The sequence below is a fragment of the Vombatus ursinus genome, unplaced genomic scaffold (assembly GCF_900497805.2).
Source record: "Vombatus ursinus unplaced genomic scaffold, bare-nosed wombat genome assembly UNPS02014807.1, whole genome shotgun sequence".
In the NCBI taxonomy this organism is placed as follows: Eukaryota; Metazoa; Chordata; class Mammalia; order Diprotodontia; family Vombatidae; genus Vombatus; species Vombatus ursinus.
This window is the reverse complement of record NW_020954585.1, coordinates 21,134,682-21,156,523: the sequence shown is the minus strand read 5'-3', so window position 1 is coordinate 21,156,523 and position 21,842 is coordinate 21,134,682. Positions and strand designations below refer to the sequence as shown.

The 21,842-nt window shown below is 35.3% G+C and overlaps 1 protein-coding gene across 9 annotated transcripts in view; it reads right to left on the bottom strand.

Moving 5' to 3' along the window:
* Nucleotides 1–21,842, bottom strand: part of TUT7 (terminal uridylyl transferase 7) — a 99,317-nt gene that overhangs the window by 65,665 nt on the left and 11,810 nt on the right. For 8 of the 9 annotated variants that reach the window (XM_027874932.1, XM_027874930.1, XM_027874933.1 and 5 more), the window contains exons 5-10: nt 15,248–15,425; nt 9,281–9,369; nt 6,988–7,039; nt 4,183–4,252; nt 3,527–3,653; nt 1,010–1,129 (exon numbers count right to left, since the gene is read on the bottom strand). In XM_027874932.1, coding sequence (XP_027730733.1) covers nt 1,010–1,129; nt 3,527–3,653; nt 4,183–4,252; nt 6,988–7,039; nt 9,281–9,369; nt 15,248–15,425 — 636 coding nt within the window. The remainder of the gene's footprint in view (nt 1–1,009; nt 1,130–3,526; nt 3,654–4,182; nt 4,253–6,987; nt 7,040–9,280; nt 9,370–15,247; nt 15,426–21,842) is intronic. The other variant, XM_027874939.1, reaches the window with a different exon arrangement.

The following is a 21,842-nucleotide window of genomic DNA, read 5'->3' as shown; positions in this document are numbered from 1 at the left end:
CACACACACACACACACACACACACACACACACACACACACACACACCCCCTGCCCCCAGCGATTTTATTGGTGTAGAGAACTCTTCCTGGTAAGGAGAAACTCCTTCTCCCAATTCATAAAGGCAACTGTTCTACAACCTACAGTCTTCAAGAGTTTCTGGGACAGAGGCAAAATGACTGACAAAATGACTCACATGCCTAGAACGTATTTGATGCAGGACTTGAGGAAGGTCTGGACTCACAGGTCATCTCTCTACCTGCTGTCCTTTGCTCCAGTTTCCCACGTCTCATAAAATGAACGCTTTTAAATGCTTACATTTCTTTTCATGGAAAAAAAGTCAGGTACCTCAGAGATATACTACACAGAAAGTAACCTGCCAATCATCAAATGCTTAGTCTCTTAATTTTTCCTGCCTCTATTCTCTACCCAACTCCTTTAATCTATCTTTATGCATTCATCTAGTCATGTCACTCCTCTGCTCAAAAATATTTGGTGGCTCTCTACTGCCAACTACGTCAAGTTTAAACTGCTTTTCATGGCATTCAAGGCCATTCACAATCTGGCATCTCTCAAACTTTTAAACCATAACTCCTATCACTCTCTAACATGTATGCTATTCTTCAGAAAAATTAGATTATTCTATTTCCTACACTATGAGCTTGTTCATTTCTGTGCTTTTGTTTATGTCATTTCCTACGCTCACAATATCTTCTCTCCTTCTTTGTCAATTCTTACCCATCCTCTAAAGAACAACTCCAACGGCCTTCCTTTTTCCCCTCTCCCTGAAAGGCCAATCTCTAATGCACTTTATTATTTTGTAAGGCAGTCTTGTCTAAATTTTGAATGTTCCTCCATGCCTAAACACACTTAATTGAATTGAATTAGCCTGGCTAGAAGGGAAATATGAATTCAATGGTAAAACTGAGAAAACTATGCTCCAAAGCAAACACATCTTTTGCAAAAATATAATTTCACAACTCTACAATTTTAAATAAAGTAAAACTTACCCATGATCCTAGATATACGGGCAGAACTGGTTCTTTTCTTTGTTGAAGAAAGAAAATGGCCATTAGGGCAAATACATAGGGTGGTAAGCCCCCCTCTTCAGGATGATCTGTACAGCAAAGCTAAAATAAAAGGAGGAAGAGTGTATGAGTCTATTTGCATGAAAGTTTTCATTCTTCAAGATTGGCTATATATAAAAAATAACCTTCATCAATTTGAATCACCTGTTAAGTAAAAAAAAAGTGAGTAAAGTATAAGCAACTTAGCACACTAGCTCCTAAAGAAATAGTAAGTGCTCAGTAAACTTGTTGATTTGATCTGCTTTAAAGTCCAAAGCCCAGGTGGTTACAGCAGTAAAAGTCACTAGTTTAGATCCTTATGGTGGGCAAGGTTGGTTTTGCATTGTTATTACTAATAATAGCTAGCATTTATATCATTTTAAGGTTTGCAAATCTCTTCACAGTTATGATATCATTTTATCCTCACAATAACCCTCAGAGGTAGATGCCATTAATTACCTACATATTCCAGATGAGGAAACTGAGTCAAAGGAATATTATTTGACTTGCCCAAGCTCACACAGCTGGTAAATGTCTGAGGCCAGATTTGAACTTCCTGACTCCAGGTCCAGTGTTTTATCCACTGTGCCACCAACGGCCCTCAGCTGTACATCTAACTTGGCTTTTACAAAAGAAACTAATTGTTGTTGTTGTTGTTTGTCCTTCACTCTTAAAGAGGACCAATGAAATTATAAGGGTGATGTCTTGACTTGTGCATGAACTGGATTTAAGTGACACAGGGCTGCACAAAGTCATCCACCTCACTCTCTCCTCCAGGGTCATCAAAGTCCAGTGGCAAGACAAAGGGGGCCTGGGGGCTAGATTTTTTATTTTATTTTAATCATCCATCCATCTATTCTATCTATCATTTTAAAAAAGCTGGGATAATTTACTTTTTGCCCTATGCAGTTTCCATTTATGATTTCTTGAAATATAGCTCTGAAAAAACAGGCTTTTAAAAAGCCCATTGTGTTTCAAATAGTGTTAATTTGTTGTTTTTCAGTCATTTCTGACTCTTTGTGACCCCATTTGGGGTTTTCTTGGCAAAGATACTGGAGTGGTTTGCCATTTCCTTCTCTAGCACATTTTACAGATGAGAAACTGAGGCAAACAGGGTTAAGTTTAAGCCCAGGGTCACACACCTACTAAGTGTCTGAGGCCAGATTTGAACTCAGGAAGATGAGTCTTCCTAATTCCAGGTGCAGCACTCTATCTACTGCACCACCTAGCTGACTATGCCTTCAAACCCAAATCACTCTGCCTTTCAATGAATGGCCAATAACACCTCGATGCCTTTAACATTTCTGAGGATGTGAACAATTCAAGGTGATTAAGCATCACCCAATTTTCAATTATCTGGGAAAATACCACACTGAAGTATAGTATTCTGTAATTTAAACAAATTTACTCACTCATATTACCAATAATAAATGTAAATTACATATGACCATTCAGGGACATGTAGTATAGGAGTAAAACCCACTGGAGCAGTACTTAGGAGAGAACTGAATTTGAACCCTGGTTCTGATCATACTAGCTGTGTGAATTTGGGCAAACTTTGCCTCTAAGACTTGATTTCCTCATCTATAAATTGGGGATGACAATCTTTTCCTGCCTATTTCATAGGGTTATCATGAAGGAAGTGTTACGTAAGTCAAAAGACACTATATAATTGTGATTCCTTTATCATCATCATCATCATTATCATCACTCTACCTCCACAGTTTCAAGTCCTTCAATTGTCTTACAGATGTCCAGGTCACTCTGATTGAACCCAAATCCATTTTTGGAAGAACCAAATGAGCTCAGTTTGGTGCCTGAAAACTCTTAGAACACTGGTGGAATCAAGTATATCTATTACCACTACCACGAAAACAATTCAAATTTATGAGCCATTTACTGCTAATCTGACAGCTGGATACAAAGGGCTTACACATTATTAGTTCTGCTAATTACACCGGAGAAACAACTTTAATGTGTCTGCTATTCAGCTATTGAACATTTATATGATTATATAATCATCTGTTAAAAGAGAAATTGTACTACCACCTCAATTTGAGTTTAAAATTTTGCAGTTCTCTTCTATCATTATTTCAATTACACTAACTTTAAAATCTCAGATGTTCAGAATGCATCCTGTCCCTGTTTGGGCCCCAAATCAAGAAACTATAATTAAAATGCAATATTTTCTTTTACTTTTTCTAAGGGAGGCCATTTAATGTTTAAAGTACATTGAAAGATTTTTAAGAAAATGAAAATATCAAAATTTCTATTCCTCCTTTGGATTTCAACATTTCTTGCATTTGCCCAGAAAGTACTAACGAATGCCTTACACAGATTCTTACACATATCCAATATTAAAAAAATAAAAATAAGAAACTGAAAACTTAAAACATATTGCACATGCAAATTTATCCTCATATAAGAATATATGACTGTATTTAGAGGACACATACTTACCTTTGCCCAGTACCTGAATGCAATTACCAAAGGGATCAATTTAGGTTCTAGTTTTCCAAGAGCAGCTAAATGATTTGTGGTCAGACAAGCATTTTCATTTCCTGCACTCACTTTACAAATGAGGCCACTAAAACAATGAAAAAACAAAACAAAACCAAACTTCAGGATAGAGAACTATTTTTTCTTCCCCTATAATTTTCTTCCCCCATATTAAGATTTAAGATAATCATAAAAGTTTGAAAACTTCATTTGGTGTCTAAAAACATTCACATCTACCAAGGAGTCAGTGTTGCTTTTTATGTGACTACAGATGGATATATGACAGATGGACATATTCATGCTAACAAATGTCATTACTATGCAATGCATCCAAAATGGAGTGATGGAAAATTTAGTAGCAGATCATTTTAGTCACACAACTGAAATGGGTGAGAAATGTTTTTCCCCCCAACACTGTTTTCTTTGATGGAATTGGCTTAAAAAGAATGACTTCTACCTGAATTGCCCAAAATACAGCAAATGTCAATAGTAAATTTGTGAAATACTAATGTATACATCAACTTACTCTGGCAATTGAATCACTTAGACAATTACATACGTTTGCCTGTTGATCTATGTGACCTTAATGCCTATAAAGAGTAGATACAAACTGAGACCTTTGTTTTTCTCGGCACACCACCACTGGCACCCTAGCATGGAAATCTGCATCAATATCAATGAAAGATTCTGAGGAAAGAAAAAATATTATGCATGTTAATAAAAGTTTTTGTAAAAAATAGAATTTGACAAAGTGCAAGTTATTAGGAGAGGCTTTTTTTGATTTGGTCTTTTAAAAGAGAACTACCGAAAAAAGAAGAACTTCAAACCTATGTGTAAAAATGAGAGATACAAGTACTAGGGTCCAAGGATTCACCAGGAATTGTACAATTTTCTTTTTGAGACTGGCTCTCCTCATTTCACCCAAACTTAAGTGCAGCAGCAACTGAGGGGGTCCAATCCAGCTGCTGACTGGCATGGAAGCTTTGACATGCTCCACTTCTGACCTAGGAAGGCTCTTGTTTTCATAGAGGCAGTCAGTTAAGAACCCTGCTCTTGGGGCCCCCCCTATACTGGCACCAGTCTTAGTACCAACACCCTATCAACTTTAGCCCTACTTCAGCTTGGAATTCCTGAGCTAAAGGACCCAAAACAAGCCAGACTCCCCAGTAGCTGTGTTTATTGGAGAGATTTTCTTTTTAACTGATTTTTAAAAAATTCCATGGGAAAAGCTAATGGTTGGTTAAGAAAGCAACTAGTACATGTTAGATCACACTTCTTATGTTTAAAGGGGTAGCAGACTAAGAGATATTGAGGTGACATTTAAGAATGTAGAAATGCTATAAACATTATAAAAATTTGCTCTACCAAATTACCAACATTACTAAAATTTGCTTTACTAAGTTGATTATAAAAATCAACTTTCTTAACCATTCTTAAAAGGAAGCTTTTGGACATCTATGCTAATAGACTCCCTCCCCAACCACTTTGTATTGATTTTGTATATACTTATATATGAGAGGAAGCAAGTCTGGAGTAGTGGAGAGAGAATGGGTCCAGAGGCCAGAAGACCAGGCATCAGGTCCCGCCTCTGTTACATCTGGTCACACATAGGCTATGTGACCATGAACAGATGGCTCAGCTTAGCACCCGTCGAAGCTCTAAGCTGCATAGGTAGAGGGTGTTTCCTCATTGAGGAGTTCCCTCTGTAAATGAGTTCCAGTTATTATCCCCATCCTGGTACTTCCATGGGATACATGTATTTGTAGTCTTTCCTGCATGCTCCTTAAAAGCAGGGACTATTTCATTTTTTGTCTTTGTATCCGCAGGGCCTGATACAATGGCCGACACAGAATGGGCACTTAATGAATATTTGCTGATTGTTGGATCTTGGGCAAAATCAAAATGAGAAATGGAAAAGACCAACTCCAATGGTAGTGTTATTTTCCCATCATTTTTCATGACTCCCACAAAGGTAGTAAAACTAGCAGAGCTGGGATCTGAATCCAGTTCTTCTGACTCCCAGACCAGTGCTCTTTACACTGTCCCAAGATAACTCAAATATGTGCCCTTCATCAAAATAAAGCTGTCACATTTATCACAACTAATACTACCCCTTTTGTACTCTGACCATAATAAACAGAAAGACATTTTGCAACTTTCCATCAACAACTGGCAAATTGATAGATGATGCCTGGATTTACACTTTGGCTGCCATTTTCTCTTCTTTAGGGACTTTTAGTGATGAAAGTAGGATAAACTGCTTGTGTCTACTTTTACTTCCCAGGCTCAATGCTAAAAGCTTTATTTAAAATACCTTTCTGATATGCCATGAGAAGTCAGAAAATTAATTATTAGACAATGGTTCCTTCACCTGGAACACTGAAGAACATAAAATAAAGTATTCCATTGAGAATACAAGAAACATAAACAGTGACTGATGGACACTGCATTAACCAACTGATAAACTTTAGCTTGATCATAGACCACTTCTCCAAAATTCACTTCAGGCTTGAAGCCAAGATATGGTTATGTAATATATTTGTATGTATATCAAGGCTAAAGAACAGGTAAAAGGGAATAGACAATAATTTACACATTTTAAAAATTGCAATCTGTCCTTTATTTCAACTGAAGCTCCCTTAATTTATTTTTTACTCATTATCATAAGACTTAGGGGCCTTGAAGATGCATGGTACCATGGAAAGAACACTGGTTTGGGAGTCAAGAAGGCTAGGCTGAGTTCGGGCGATCCTAAGCATGTCAGTTAACCTCCTTGGGTCTCAATCTTCTCTTGGAGAAAATAAATTGGGAGGAGGGTAGAGTACTTGGACTAGATTATTTACAAGGTCTCTAAAATTCCATTATCTTTCATCCTATCCTAACTTCACAAGCATGTATGATTTATAAAAGTCTTAGATATATTAGGTTCCAATCCAATATATTAGGCTCCAACCTAATTCAGTTATTTTTAGTATAGGAATAAGTTTTAACCATACATATGATTACACTTAATCTTACAAACTATTCACAATAGAACTAACAGCAGGATCTGTGGCCTGGCATAGTGGAAAGAACCCTACATTTGGAATAAGCAGACTTACTTTTAAATCCTAGCCATTTAACACTTATGTGACTTGGGAGAATAACTTAATGTTTTGGGGTCTCAATTTTCTCATATATAAAATGAAGGAGTAAGACTATGTGATGTGAATAATTCAGAGGTATAGTTCCTTTCAGCTCTAAATCCTATCATTTCCTATCAATCAGAAATTCCTATAAATTCAATGTCTTTATCTTTCATACATATATTCAAACAATATACATCTAATGTTCCTTCTTTTCCAAATGTTGGAATTAAATGGACAATTTCAACACAAAAGAACGATTTTAAGAGTACAAGTGAAAAATATGATACTTCTTACCACTGTTCTTCAAATTTTCTTGAATAAGTAAGAGCACATCTGGTTGAGTCATCTGTGAAATAATCCAAGTACATCAAAAATGAGATAACTCAGTTCACAACTATTTTAATCTTAATTGTGATGATATACAAGTCAAAACAGAAATGTACATACTGATGTGGAAATGAAAAGTCTAATAATTACAAGTCATATGTGCATTAGGTATTTATTCTTTAGGACATAAAATTTTCCCTTTTAAACTATGATGAAGATAGCCAGAAGAACAACTATTACATAGTTACACTTTGGAAAGCTGGTATCTAGGCAACTGGAATATTAAATAACTAATAGTACCTCACCTGTGGAAGACTTTGGGGAAGAGCTGACACAAAGACACAGGGATCAACTAAGAAGTATTACGATTGGGTAGATAATTGATCAGAATATTCGAAGGTTAAAGGCTTCCAATTTTCAATTTATGATTGGTTGGTGAGTTGCCCAAGTAGCCATAAAAACCAATCCCCATGGGTATGCAGAAAACTAGGGAAGCTGAAGTGAACAGACCATTAGCAGGATAGGGGGAGAGGAGGGAAATTAGTGAAATACAGCAGGCAAGGGGAGGACTACAACACTGACATCAATCTGCATCTCCATTTCTGTTCTCTAGAACAACAAGTTCCTCAACTATGCCGAGTAAACAAAGATAATGTGATTAAAAGGGGGGCTTTTTAGTTTTTACTCAAAGAGGCACAACAATACAAAGAAAAACTTAGCAAAGTTCCTGGCTGTATTTGTATATTCTAATTACAAAAAAGATTATCTGCTATAGAATACCTGTTCAACACATTCTGTGAAGTTAGGGCATTTTTTACATTTATGAGCAATAAAAAGAAGTGGCTATAAAGACCGAGGAAGTATAAAAGAGTTAGATTAGACGATGGGGAAGGGAGGCCCTTTCTAGCTCTTAATCATGACTGCTACGTAGAAAAATCTGCCTGGATTGAAGTCCTAGGTACCAGGTGCAGCTCTCTTGCTACCTCCAGGCCTGAATGAGTAAATTAACCTCTTTGAGTCTTAGTTTCCTCATCTGTAAATGAGGAGAAAGGGAGGTAGTAAACTAAGTAATCTCTAAGGTTCCTTCCAGTTCTAAAAGTCTACTACCAGAATCTTTATGGATCATATAAATACATAGTAAATATGAGTCCTTAAAAGTTAACTAGATATGTAACCCACAACTACTATTACCAAATGGCACAAAATTTAAAAGAGCAATTGGACTAGAATGGCAGTTTTCTAAGTATGGCCTATGAATCCCTAGAGGTCTCTTAGGTTAAAACTATTTTTGAAGTAATACTAAGACATTAGTTGTTTATTAAAATACTTCTCCTTTTTCCAACTGCAAATCTGTGTGAGGCTGGATTTTCTTCATATACCTCAACCAAAACAACATGTGGCAACAGAATGAATACAGAAGCAGGGATAAAAATGCAGCTGTCTTCTATTAAGCCAGACATTAAAGTGATTTGCAAAAATATATAAAATTACATCACTCTTCTAACTAAATATTTTTGTTTTTGGTAAATAGTTATTTTTCATATAAATGTTATTTATGCTAACATGTAATGGGTTTATTACTGTTAGTTATAAATGAATAAATTTATCAGTTTTAATTTCTAATATGATAAAAAAAATTAATAGATTAGTCTAGTCTAACATAAACAAAAGGTTTTTGGGGTCCTCAATAATTTTTCTGAGTGAAAAGGGGTCCTGAAACCAAAGTTTGATAACCATTGAACCAGAAAATGAAAGAACATTGGACTGTTTGATATAAAGAAATTCACTGAGAGCAAAACTTACTGATCTTTGAAGTCACAATAATCATCTAATATAATGCTTTGTACTTAATAAATGTGTTTTACTGAGCATGGATGTTGTGGGAGAAAACAAAAAAAAAAACCACAAAAAACAAATCCATTACTAGGAAATTTTAAGTCTTTTTCAAGTGAACAAAATCTAGCAATCTGTCAGATTCAACAGAATGGCAGGTTGGTAACTATCTGTACAGACTACTAAGAATATCAATTTAAAAATCACATTTCATTAAGTCAAAGGCTATAAGTTGGGGTAAATTGCTACCACAAAAGACAAGCTGAAATGTCTGAGAAGAGAGCTAGCATAATTTCAGTGAAAGCCGATGTTTATCAGAAATCACTCTAAAGATCAAATAAAATTAACAGAATATATTCTTACAGAGCTCATATTCAAAAAGATATCACAATTTGCTATGGTTTTAGAAAAAAAATGTCATACTTACAGTGGCTGGAAACTGAACATCAATGTTTAAGTCCGAATTTTTGAAACCAAATCTGCTATAAGATGACCCATACAATCTTAAAGAACAATCTAAAAATAAAAATACTCTCATCAGCAAAATTTAATTTATAAAAACTTACCCAAAAAAGGAGACAAGTTTTATTTTTCCTCCCCAGAAGAGGGAACCAAATTAAATAGATTCACATATAAAAACAAACATACATTAAATTTCAGGACAAATAAGGAGGGAGTATCCAAGTTCAGTGTAGTTTAATTTCATCACTAAAGTATAACAGCTTTAATAAGCCAAGAAACTGCCTTTTAACTTATATTTCATGCTGAAAATGAGTTTCATAGATTTGCACAATGTTCAGAAAATATTACACTTAAATGTGACTAAAGATTCAAATACAGTATTTTGAAAAACCAACATTATTTTGAAATGCATAGAAGATAAAATCTAATTTTGGTTTAACCTATGAAACCTTACTTAAAAGGGTTGGGAAACAAATACAAACATTACTTTTCATTCTAACCCCACATTATTTGTTTTCATTGTTTTTTTTCTGTCTTTTTTTAAACGATCCTGTCAATAATTAACCATATAGAGGCATTGTGGTGAAGTGGAAAGAGCAGCAGACTTGGAGTCTGAGGACCTGAGTCTGAATCCTGACTCTCTTACTAACTAGTTTTGTGACTCTGGGCAAGTCACAATTTCTCTGGCCTTCCATTTCCTCATATGTAAGGAGGCTAACCTACATGACCTCTAAGGTTACTTTCAGAGTTAAATCCTATAGTACTATTACCTCAGAAGGTTGTTGTGAGGAAGGTAGTTTGCCAACTTTCAAGTCCTGTAAAAATGTGAACTACTACTATTTTTGGAAATAAATCATGGAAATGATTTTTTGGTACCTGAACCATTCTCATAATAAATCCCTCATAAAGTATACAAACACGCCACAAAAATATTTACACAAGATAATCACTTTAGAGACAACAATTCTTTTAAGAATACTTACAATGGCACAGATTGAATTTAAAAGACTATATAAGACAGGACACATCCCCCTTTCCAGTAGATCGAGCCTCAAGGAAATGTAGTCTCTGGCAAAATATTTTAAGTTTATATTCTTTATTTGTACTGTGCTTAATTTTGAATATTACTATTTTTTGTCAGAAAATTACTATTTTTCCTTCATGTAATCTTAAAGTATTTTTTTGTCGTTTTCATGCGACATTATTTCTTGGGACCACAATATTTTTCCACTATAAGCCCATATCAATTTAATAACTGAAAAATGATTTACTTTACAGGCAACTTTTATTTATTGTATAATGTAAGGCACATGGTTTATCAAGAAGAAAAAAAAGTTTCCCTTATTTCTATGATAGTACACATAAGCCTTACAGTACTGTTAAAGGTACAAGAGAATTAATAGTACTCTTTCAGACATAATTAATGATTCTTTTGATAATGCTGTGACAGCTACACTTACAAATCATTTGCCTAAACTATCACAGGAAAAACAAAACATGTTGAAAAAAATGAAAAATTTAAAAACAGGAGGGGTTATGTAATACTCCTGACAACTCGAGAAACCAATGTTTTACAATGAATAAACTCATAAAAAATATTTTCTAAACTAATTTCTAATTGTTTCTTTAAAAAATTAGCTCATAAGGTTTAAAGGTCATTTCATTCAACCAATTTTACAAATGAGGACTCAATTTACAAACTGAGGCCCAGAGAGGTAAAATGACTTCCTCTAAGTCATATAGCTAATAGTAGTAGAATCAGGATTTGAATCCAGAGCTTGAGATTCCAAATCCAGTGATTTTTCCATTTCACCACACTGCCTCTGTGGCTTAGCTAAATTTATTTTTGCATGTGGAAGAACCCAGTGATCAAAGATTTACCTTTATTCTATAATTAGATAAATCTTTGATCTCACTGATTAGGAATGCTCTTTCAAGCAGTGCAGAACACAACACATCCAAGCCTTCTACCCTTGTGTTCCTAATGTTCATGCCCTCCTATAAGTCAATACTCCACAGCAAGTTCTCACAACTTGCTCTATTTATTCTAGGCTCTAAGTAGCCTACATTATGTTGGCACCAATGAAGTATGCAGGCTGTCTGTTATACCTCTCTCTTGCTATTAACTAATGTTCCCCTTTTTCCGGTTATACACCCATTTAATATAATCTTCAACATTGCTTCTTACATATAATAATTTTATCAGTAATTTGTCGCAGCCTATTCATGCCCAATATATATCTCTCCATTGTCCTTTGGTTAACTCACAACTTTAATGCCTTGGAGGAATGTGGTATTCTGCGATTTGCAGTCATGACACCAATGGAAGAATGCCAGAGTGAAAAACAAAGGTTTTTATTTCCGAGAGAAACTTGGGGATTGTTAACATAAAGTTTCTCAAATGCAATCCAGCTAGCTCTCTTCCCTCTTTTCAATTCTGTGCTCAGTTTACTGTCCATGTGCAGCCCATGTTCTATATAACGATTGATGGATTAGCTCTATATACTGACCACATTTTTGATAAATCCTAGTTTCTTCCTGTGTGGTTCAATCTTTTGAATGATTTTGGATTTTATTTAGGAGGCTGCAATATTTGGGGCATGATGCAATCAACAAAATATCATCCACAAACAGAAACATCTGGAGGTCCTATCTGAAAGGAAAATTATAGATATATCTCTTCAATTTGGACTTTATACTGGACATCCTCCATGACAGCAGCAAGCATCTTTAGTTAGCAAACACCTGTTTTATGCCTTGATATTAATTATAAGTTTTCTGTTTTAAATTCAATAATACTTTAGAATACTTTTAGAATAAGAGGTTGCTGAACTCAATTTTACAATTTTAACATATACATATGAGACATCTTGTTGGAGACGCTTTACAGGAACATTGTGCTTTACTTCATCTTTATTTAAATAGTCAATAAGCACATAGTGGGATTTTTTATTCTTGAAGATGCATGGCTGTAAGTAAGACATGATATGCCATAGAATATCATTTGCAAAATCTTGCTCATTTCTCTCTCAAACCTTCATCAAAGATGCTCTCAATTTTGTGGCTTATTTTCATATTTTGTAGGGATGGGAAAACAGGTATGGATCAGGAGTTACTATTTTTTCTATTATCTTTTTTGAGTAGTAATAATGGCCATGATTGTTTCCCCATTTTAAATATTATTTTATTGATGTTCTTTCCTTTTTGTTACATGATTGTCATTTCCCCAAAATACCTCCCACCTCCAAATAAATTCTCCCCGTACTAGACAAATTAACATATTGGCTGTGTCTGAAAATGTATTCCATATTTTTAACTTCCAGGTCACCATGTGTCTCTGCCAAAAAACAGAAGGTATACATCTTCAGTCTTCTGAAGCCACTAGTAATCACAGAGTTCTGAAGTGTTTCAAGGTGTTTTTTTGTTTGTTTTATATTATTACACCCATTACGTAAATTATTCTCCTGGTTATGTTTTTATTTCACTCTGCATCATTTTATGCAAGTCTTCTTAATTTTCTCTGAATTCTTCACATTTGTCATTTCTTCTGGCACAGTAATATTCAACTATATTCCCATACTACAACTTGTTTGGCCATTCCCCAATCAATAAGCACCTCCTTTTATTTTAGTTCTTTGCTACTACAAAGTGTTGCTATAAATATTTTTGTATGTGTAGGATATATAACTTTCATGTCCTTGGAGCAAATGCCTAGTAGCAGTTATACTGTGTCAAAGGATACATAAAGTTGAGTGATTTTAGTAAAATTCTAAAACATTTTCCAGAAAAATTCCCAGCTCTACCAGTAGTGCATGAATGTGCCTGTATTTCCACAAGCCCTATTTATCATTTTGTTCGTCACCTTTAAAAATTTAGTATCTTCCCGTTTTTGAAGTACACTCAAATCTCTGTCACTTCTCATATAGATTTCTCTTGTATATACTTGGTCTGGTCCAACTGTTCTTCTCATCTTTATTTTCTTCAGTGCCATTTTTACTTCCTAATATAATACATTGGTAACTGTGATTTTAAGAGTCCAAAAACGGTGACTTTACTTGTCATTAAAGGTGAAAACAACTTGTCATAGCAATCCTGACAGATCTTATTCATTCTCTATAATCCTGATGTCCATGTTCTAATTTCATCCTTAAATGTTTTTAGTTAAATGGGTTTCTTACCAAATGTTATCTAGTTTCCCCCATCATTGTACTTTCCTGTTTTATGAAGTAATACTATTCATAACCTCCTGTCATTCTCTTCTATATTTTAAAAATGTTTTTATATGTTAAAGTGGTTCTACCATATCTTTCTGCTTGGAAAGGAGATTATTTGTTGGCTAAGGGTTCCTAAGCTCTTTTGGTCTTCTCATTATAGCCAACCAGTTTACAAAAATTAAAACTTTTTAAAGAAATGGTCAGAGTCTGTGTCAATGTCTGTTTCTTTATCCATTTCCTATTTTTTGGATCAATAACATTTAAATTTTAACTTTAGGTCATGTTGGAGCTATTTTAATTACGTGTCATACTTTCTTAATTTCATTTATTTTTATGATGAGGTATTGTTTTTGATCTTTGCTCTAATAAGTAAATGGTCTGAATGGAAAGAGACAGTTTATTTGGGAACCGGTTCCAACATAATTGAATAATTAGTTGTTCCCTATTAATACATAACAACTTTTATTTTTTATTATGTTATTTGGTTCTTACATGCTCAGAGCCTCCCAACTTTATTCCCAAAGGAAGTATTTGTGATATGTAGCAGTGAGGCTTCTGTGTAGTTTGTAAACCATTGGTCCTTTCTCATTTTTTAAATCCTGAGCTGTATTTTCTAATATATTTTTCACTGTTCTCCATACCATTTTTGAATTGAAGCAACTGATAATGTTCATGTTGACGTAATTGGGAGGGTCTTCAAAGAATTTCTTCCTTTGCAACAGATAACACATAAACTAGAATTATCTTCAGGGTGGTCTTTATGTTTATGCTCATCATGAGCTCAACAAAACAAGTTGACTAACTGCCCCATGCTACTGATGAAAAAGATAAAAGATCAGATAAAACCAATTTTGTCAAATTTTCTATTTGTCTTTCCAAGAAGAACCTGGGAGCCATCCTTCCACTTAGCTATAACTTCATTTTATCTTCTGTTACAGTTTGTTGTGGGGATTATCAATAGTGATAAGATTCAGCTACCCTAGTAATATATACATTCACTCGTGCCTAGATGACGATCTCACATTTTAGAGTGAGCTATGATAATTTTTATAGATGGTTTAAAAACTGTGACTCCAACATTGCTATTCTCATAGGAGAAGGGGGCTACACAGAACTAAGGATCTTTTTGTCTTTTAGTTTCATGGATTGCCATAGCCAGAGAATTCATCACCTAGTGGCCAGTGTACTGGTGATGAGTCTCTCAATATTTATCTAGGCTGGTCTAAAAAAAGCAGCTTGTCCCTAGGAACATAGTTGAAATCTTTCTAGCATGGTAGAAGCTTCCAGAACCTATACCCCAATGGCATATAGCCTTTGAGAACCCAAGGTCATCTCTATATAACAGAGGTATTAGAATAGTATTTGTGTCCAATGACAAAAATTTTGGCTTTCATTCAACTCAAAATTATTTTTAATAGGTGAAAAGCAGAAAGGGATATTTTCTAACTCTATATTATACTTAGGTATAATATAGAGATATAAAATAGGAGAACGTTGTATGGACACCCAAATATGGAAAACTGTAGCATGTGTGATTAAAGAAGAAAAACCCTTAACTGCTGCTTGCACAAGTAATTTTACCTTGGATGTGGACAATATGTAGAAAGAGCTTCAGGACTGAACATGTCCATTTCCCTTAAGGATTAAAATCACCACCAGTGAGTAATGCAAGAGAGCTATTTTTACTATAAAAATCAAAAGGCAAGTCTAGAGAATACCTGGTAACTTCTGATGGAACAGTTTTTCCATGGTTTGTTTTATTTCAAGTCTTTGTTCTAAGTCTTCATTATTTAAGCCAAACTCCTCTACCACTTTGTCAATGGCAACACCAATAGCTTTTATCTGGGAGGGTGTTGGTGGAGGCAAGGTAGTAAGCAGCTGTTCTTCATGTTTTTCCTTAAGATAAATTGTTAGATTAAGCACTTAGAAAGAAGAATTAAATACATACTAATTCATTCTAATACTTCACTGAGGCAAAGCCCAAGGAAGATTTCTGGAGTTCCCTTTTATATTCCCTCACCCTTTCCCCAGCTGTTTGTTTCAGCCATATTCAAATATGCTTTTACATGTGCTTTATCTGGATAAATGATAGTAGGAAGAAATAAAGAGAAAAATCATGGGAAAACATTAAAAGTGGTTGTTACAAAATGTCCTTTAATACTGATACAGCCTACGTACATGTATGCAACTGTTTAAATATATATATATATATATATAAAAAAAAATATATATGTGTATATATGCTTAGTACCTGACTGATGATTTCATATACATCAAGAAATCATTGTGTAGGCTATTGAGTTGTACCTTTATACTTACTCTGATGGATTCAATATGTTAATAGTATGGGGATCATCTCTCAATTGATGAGGACAGCAAGATATAAATGCCCTCCCATCCTGAAATTCATATATATATATATATGCTTTTTACACTAGCTTTTGCACAAATCATTCATCAATGGTAATATATTGCTGTCTACTTTGTCCCACTATAGGCCTTTCCATTGTATTTTTGGTCACTTGTAATTATGATTCTTCTGAAATTATGTAAATCCATAATTTGTAGCTATATGGTATGATGGAAAGATTACTCATGGTGAAAAGACAGACTTATATGTCAGAGAGAAGCCTGGGATCACTAAAAGTACTGTATTGTTGGTTAGCTTTACAGTTTTCTTTCTTTCTTCTTTCAAAAATTCTTTATTATAAAGGATGGCTCTCTGGGAGGGAGTGGGGAGACAAGATTAAAAAAAACATAAGTGACATGAAAACAAGATATATATCAATAAAAATTTATATTAAAAGAGTACTATATAATTTCTCAAATGGAATCCTGTCAATCCTTCTATTCAATTATAGGTTTGGCTCACTGTCCATCTGAAGTATGTGCCCAAGATATATAGACTGACAGACTAGCTCAACAGATTGCCCATCCAATTGTACATCACACTGGATGATAAATATTATTCATCTAATTTTGGGGGGTTTTTGGGTGTAGATTAATAGGTTTATCTCATTGGCAGAATCATGGATCCCCACTGAGGAGTTCTAGGTAGTATTCTGGGTCTTGCAGAATTTACTTGCAATCAGCAATGATTCCAAAATAGGAGCATTCAGATTCACATCATTTTACTTCTAGCTTCAGTAGGAAAATGGGCAGAAGGCAGATTTAAGCTAAAGAATGAAAAGAAATTCTGAAGGCAATGGAGAATTTTGGTATTGTGATTTTGAACTGGTCGAGGGAAATCTTGGGAAGACCTTTGTCAAACGAGAAGGAATTGACCCGAAGGATTAGAAGGACCTAAAAAGAGGAACCCAAGAAAACCCAAGGGGTAGAAAGAGGCCTGAGTAAGAATCAGCAGGAAGTTGGTAAAAAGGTAAATTGGTAAAACAGACAATTGGCAAGGGTGCTAAATTGGTAAGATAAAGAAAAAGAAGATATGAATGTCAAGGGGCAATCAAGGTGATATAGTTCTAACAAGATGATAAGAAATGTGACAAATGTGGAGCTAAAGATCCCTACAAACAGAACTCCTATTTGACACAGAAGTTATCTAGGATGGCTGATAGCCAGAATGACAGAGTGGCATTTCTTATAATTATGATATGGCCAAATGACTGCTATCTATGCTCAAAGGGTAAGCTAACGTCTGTCCTAAAAGAGAAAGTAAAGATTACCTTTTCACATACTCCAGGCTATTAAGAAAATTATTGTTTTTTTAAAAAAAAACCCACAAAAGTGAAGAAGAGTTTCAATGTGAAAACAAAGAAAAAGGGATAGGAAGATGCAGAGGAAAATCTTGACATGAGTCAGGAAAACTGAAGAGTAGAAAAAAAATGTGATCTAGAAGGCAATGGGAAGAAAGGTCACAGAACCTTTAGAACTATGCTGAACTGGATAATGAGAAAACAGCTACTTAGAGTTCAAAGAATGATGTTGTGTAACCATAGATACTGTCAGGTGAGAGGTTATCCAATAAAGATCCAAGGAAAAAGAGATGAGAGGGAGGAGGCTGGTAACTGTCTGCTGAGAGGTAGTGAGGCAATTATTTGTCAACCTAACAACAGGGACATCAGCTGTTTTCCTAAGGCATGTATCTAGAAAAGACCCTCTGAAGACTTGTAAAACTAGATGACCATTAACAACTTATGCTGAATTACATGGGAACAAATGATACTAGGAATCTAGAAAGCATTGCTAAAAATTTTTCAGCCTTGAGCACGAAACTAAAATCCTTATGGGCAGAGATGGTGTTTTCACCACCACTAGTGACTGTAGGCAAGAACTTCGGTAACAGATTTTAACAGATTAAAATACAGAAATGACATCCTCCAGGAGAAAGGTAAACTGTATCTTACAAAGGACCAATAAAAATTTATATTCCTGCAGTTTTAAAAATCTATTCAAAAAGTCCTTAAACAGAAAAAAAGGGAAAGAATTCTGCTTATGTATATCTACCAAGGTAGAAACTGTAGATTACAGCTGCAACATTGTAAGGATAGCAGCAGAAGCACCCAAATTCAAAAGAGACTAAATCCAAGAAAGGAGACGAGTAAAATCCATAGCCTCAGTGGTCTACATACAGCTGTGTAGCAGTGTGTGTGTGTGCATGTGCTCGTGTGGGTGTGTCCACACATGTAAAGTAAGGTAAACTAGAGATGCAAGTCCAAGAAAGCAAGTTAGACTGCATAGGCATCACAGAATTGGTAGGATGAGACCTGGGACTAGAATTTAGCCTGGATGGGTATATCTTACTCAAAAGAGACAGGATAAGAAAATGAGGGACATATTAAAATTGTATATTACAAAGATATGATGTTGAACTAGAGCATGGGAGTATGGTAAAGAACATCTGGATGAAAGTCAATTAAGGTAGAAACAGAAGTAACATCAGGAATTACTACATTCTAACTGGACAGGAGAAAATAAATAAGTGAATTTGAGAAAAGAGATCATAACCCTAGCATGGCAGCATAATATAATGGACAACTCCAATTAGGTGTTTATCTAATGGAGTTTTCTCTCCGCCAAAAGAACAGCTAATAATTTTTCAAATAATTTTAATGAGAATTTTATCCTTGAATGGAGGATCTAATCCTGTAACTGATTCTCATAAACAAGTAGGAACTGGCTCCTAGGAGTGGAAATGATGAAAAATTTATAAAGTGACTACTCCATATTAGAAACTGTGATAGAGAAGGGAAGGGAAGTTGAGTATGGTCTGATATGCACCCTAGATTACTGGAGAGATTTCAAAGAAAGTACAAAAAACAGGACTAATTGAAAAAGATCAATGTGGATGCCAAGGTAAGAAACAACTCAGTAATTTTTAAAAGTATAGAAGATGGAAGCAAGAGCAGTAACAGGATGAACAAAAAGTGTGGGACAGTCCTATGAGAATAGTAACAGGAGTGCTAAAACTCAGAGGAAGCTGACTTAAGACCTTTGGGTTTTTAATGGAACCCAGAAAAGGCAGAGCTGCTCCACTATTCTGCTTCTGTTTTCTCTGCCATGGAGAATGGTCGTTATACTTAGAAAGGGTAGAAAAAAATGGTGAAGGAGTTGATCCCCAGACAAATAGTAAGATAGCAAAAAACCACCCAGGTACCCATAATGAATTCAAATCACCAGGCTCAGATGTTACTGATATGGTAGATGTGATGACTAAGCTATTGATTGTAATCTATACAAGATCATGGAGAATAGAAAAGGCATTGCAGGATTGGAGAAGGGCAAATGTTCTGGATTTTTGAAAACAGGAAAAGAATTTGTCAACTATAGGTCAGTGAACTTGATTTCAAATGCTGGCAAAAAAGTATTAATAAAGACACAGTTGGTGAACATCCAAAAAAGGAGACAGTTAATTACAAAGAGCCAGCATTACTTTGCCAAGGCCAGGTTATACCAGACTAACCTTATTTATTTTTGACAGCATTACTAGACAGAGAGGATACAATTTAACTTAAGTCAATCAATCAACAAGCATTTATCAAGCACCTACTATATGCAAAGCACTGTGAAAGGTGCTAAGGACAAAAAAACAAAAACAATGTCTCATACTATTCTAGGGGAAAAGATGTGGGCTAGATGACAGTAAAATTAGGTGGATTCAGAGTTGTTTGAATGACAAGAGTGTAGTCATTAATAATTTGATGTCAATATGGAAAGCTTTCTATGGAGTGTCTGAGGGATTTGTGAGAGGATAGCTAATACGATGGATTAGTCAAATTTGACGAGTCTCTGGAGAGGCTAGAATGCTGTGTCAAATCTAGTAAGATGAAGTTCAATGGGGAAAATGTAAACACATCAATGTTAATATAGACATGTAGGTAAATGTGTGTAGATACATACACACACACACATACATATTCACAAGTACAAGCTAGAAAAGGTATACAGACAGTTCTTGCTTTATGTAAATTTGCATTATGCATATTCAACTTTATGCAAATCCACACTTTAAAAACAAAAACAAAAAGCAACCACTCATACTAACTTTACTGTATAGTACTGTGCTCTCTCTCTGCTCTTGCCCCTCAGCTTGGCACTCCACAGCTTCCCATGCCTCCACCAAAAACAAAACAAAACAAAACAAAAAAAAAACACAACACATCCAAGTGAAAGCAGAACAAACTCCTGGAGACTGCTACCACTGGATGGGGGCTTGGCTTCAGACACCGGGTGAAGAAAGGAGACCTCTACCCTGCTCTGCCCACCCACCTGCAAGTCTGTCTCTGGCCCCCATGTGTCCTTGAACCATGAGCTGGCCCCCTCCCTCCACTGGCCTGTGACTCCCATTCTGTCTCCCTTCTTCTCTCCTTTCCCCATGTTCACTGACAAATTCATACTAGCTAAAAATTGCTTCATGTAGAAGTCTGTGGAACAGTCCACTTATATAAAGCAAGAACTGTCTGTATCTAGAAAAGAGTTCATCTGTAAAAGATTTGAGGATTTTAGCTAATAGAATCTTAGACTGCATCAAGAGAGACAAAAGGTGCAGGGCTGGGGAGGCAACAGACCACTGCACCTTGCCCTGGTCAGATCGTAACTAGAGCAAACTAAGAAACCAGGAGGCATCCAGAGAGCAGTAATCAAGATCATGGTAATTACTTAATCTAACCCTTTTATTTTATACAATAGGAAACTGAGGCCTAGACAGGGAAATGACTTAAACCAAGGACATGGCAGGATTAATATCAAGGTCAGTGGTTCTAAATCCAGGACTTCCTGACCATACCAGCTGTAGGGTCTTAAGACTCATGCCATATGAAGACTGGCTGAAGGACATGAGGAGATTTAGAAGACTCAGGAATAACATGGCAGCCATCTTCAAATATCAGAAGGGTTGTCATGTGAAAGAAGGATTACACATGCTCTGTTTGGCTCCAAAGGTTAGAATAAGGAGCAGTGATTGTAAGCTGCAAAGACATAAATTTAGGCTTGATATAATGAAAACAATTGGAGCCATCTAAAAGTGAATATGCTGCCTTGGGACAAAGGGGTCTCCTTTTCACCAGAGATCTTCAATCAAAACTAGATGACCACTTGAAGAGATTCTTCTTCAGGTTTAGGCTGGATTAGAGAGCCTGTACAAGTGCATTCCAATATAAGAGATTTGATGATCTGTGACATGTCTCCTATAAAGAATTCCTATTTGGACTTTGCACAAGGCAGTCTTTGGCACACTGGTGAATACTTTTGGCAAGCATATGCTCGTGAAATTGACCATCAGATGTTCATTTAGCAATATCACCTCTGTGGCATATGTCAAAGATCTTTGTGTGACATTTATACCTAGGAGACAGTCAGCTTGTTGGAAGACATTCATAAACCATACTGAGTCTGCTATATATGATTCAAATGCTTGTAATCAACGAAGTACAAAATATTGTCTTCTGTCTCTATATTGTGTAATTGTGAAGACTGATTTTCTGTAGAGCATATTCTGTGAAATTCTGCCTACTCCCTCTTTATAGTTAAATAAACAATAGTCTCTGTAAGTGTACTGCCTATTCTTATCAAGATTTTAAGAAGATGAGGATAGGCATGTGAGTTGGTATTTACTTATGGCTTCTTGCCTTTTATTGGTAATAATGCCATTTTTAACCTTTTGGAATTATCTTTTTGGAGATCTTGGAAATGGATCTAAGTGACTTTAAAACTGTTTTCCCATCTGTATTTCCTCTGAATGTATTTGGTCTGTTCAGATGCTCTTCTTCACTTCATTATTTTGAGTGCCATTTCTACTTCCTTATCAGCTATTAAAAGGACAAATGTGTTGGTTCTTCTCTCACTATTAACAGATTAATA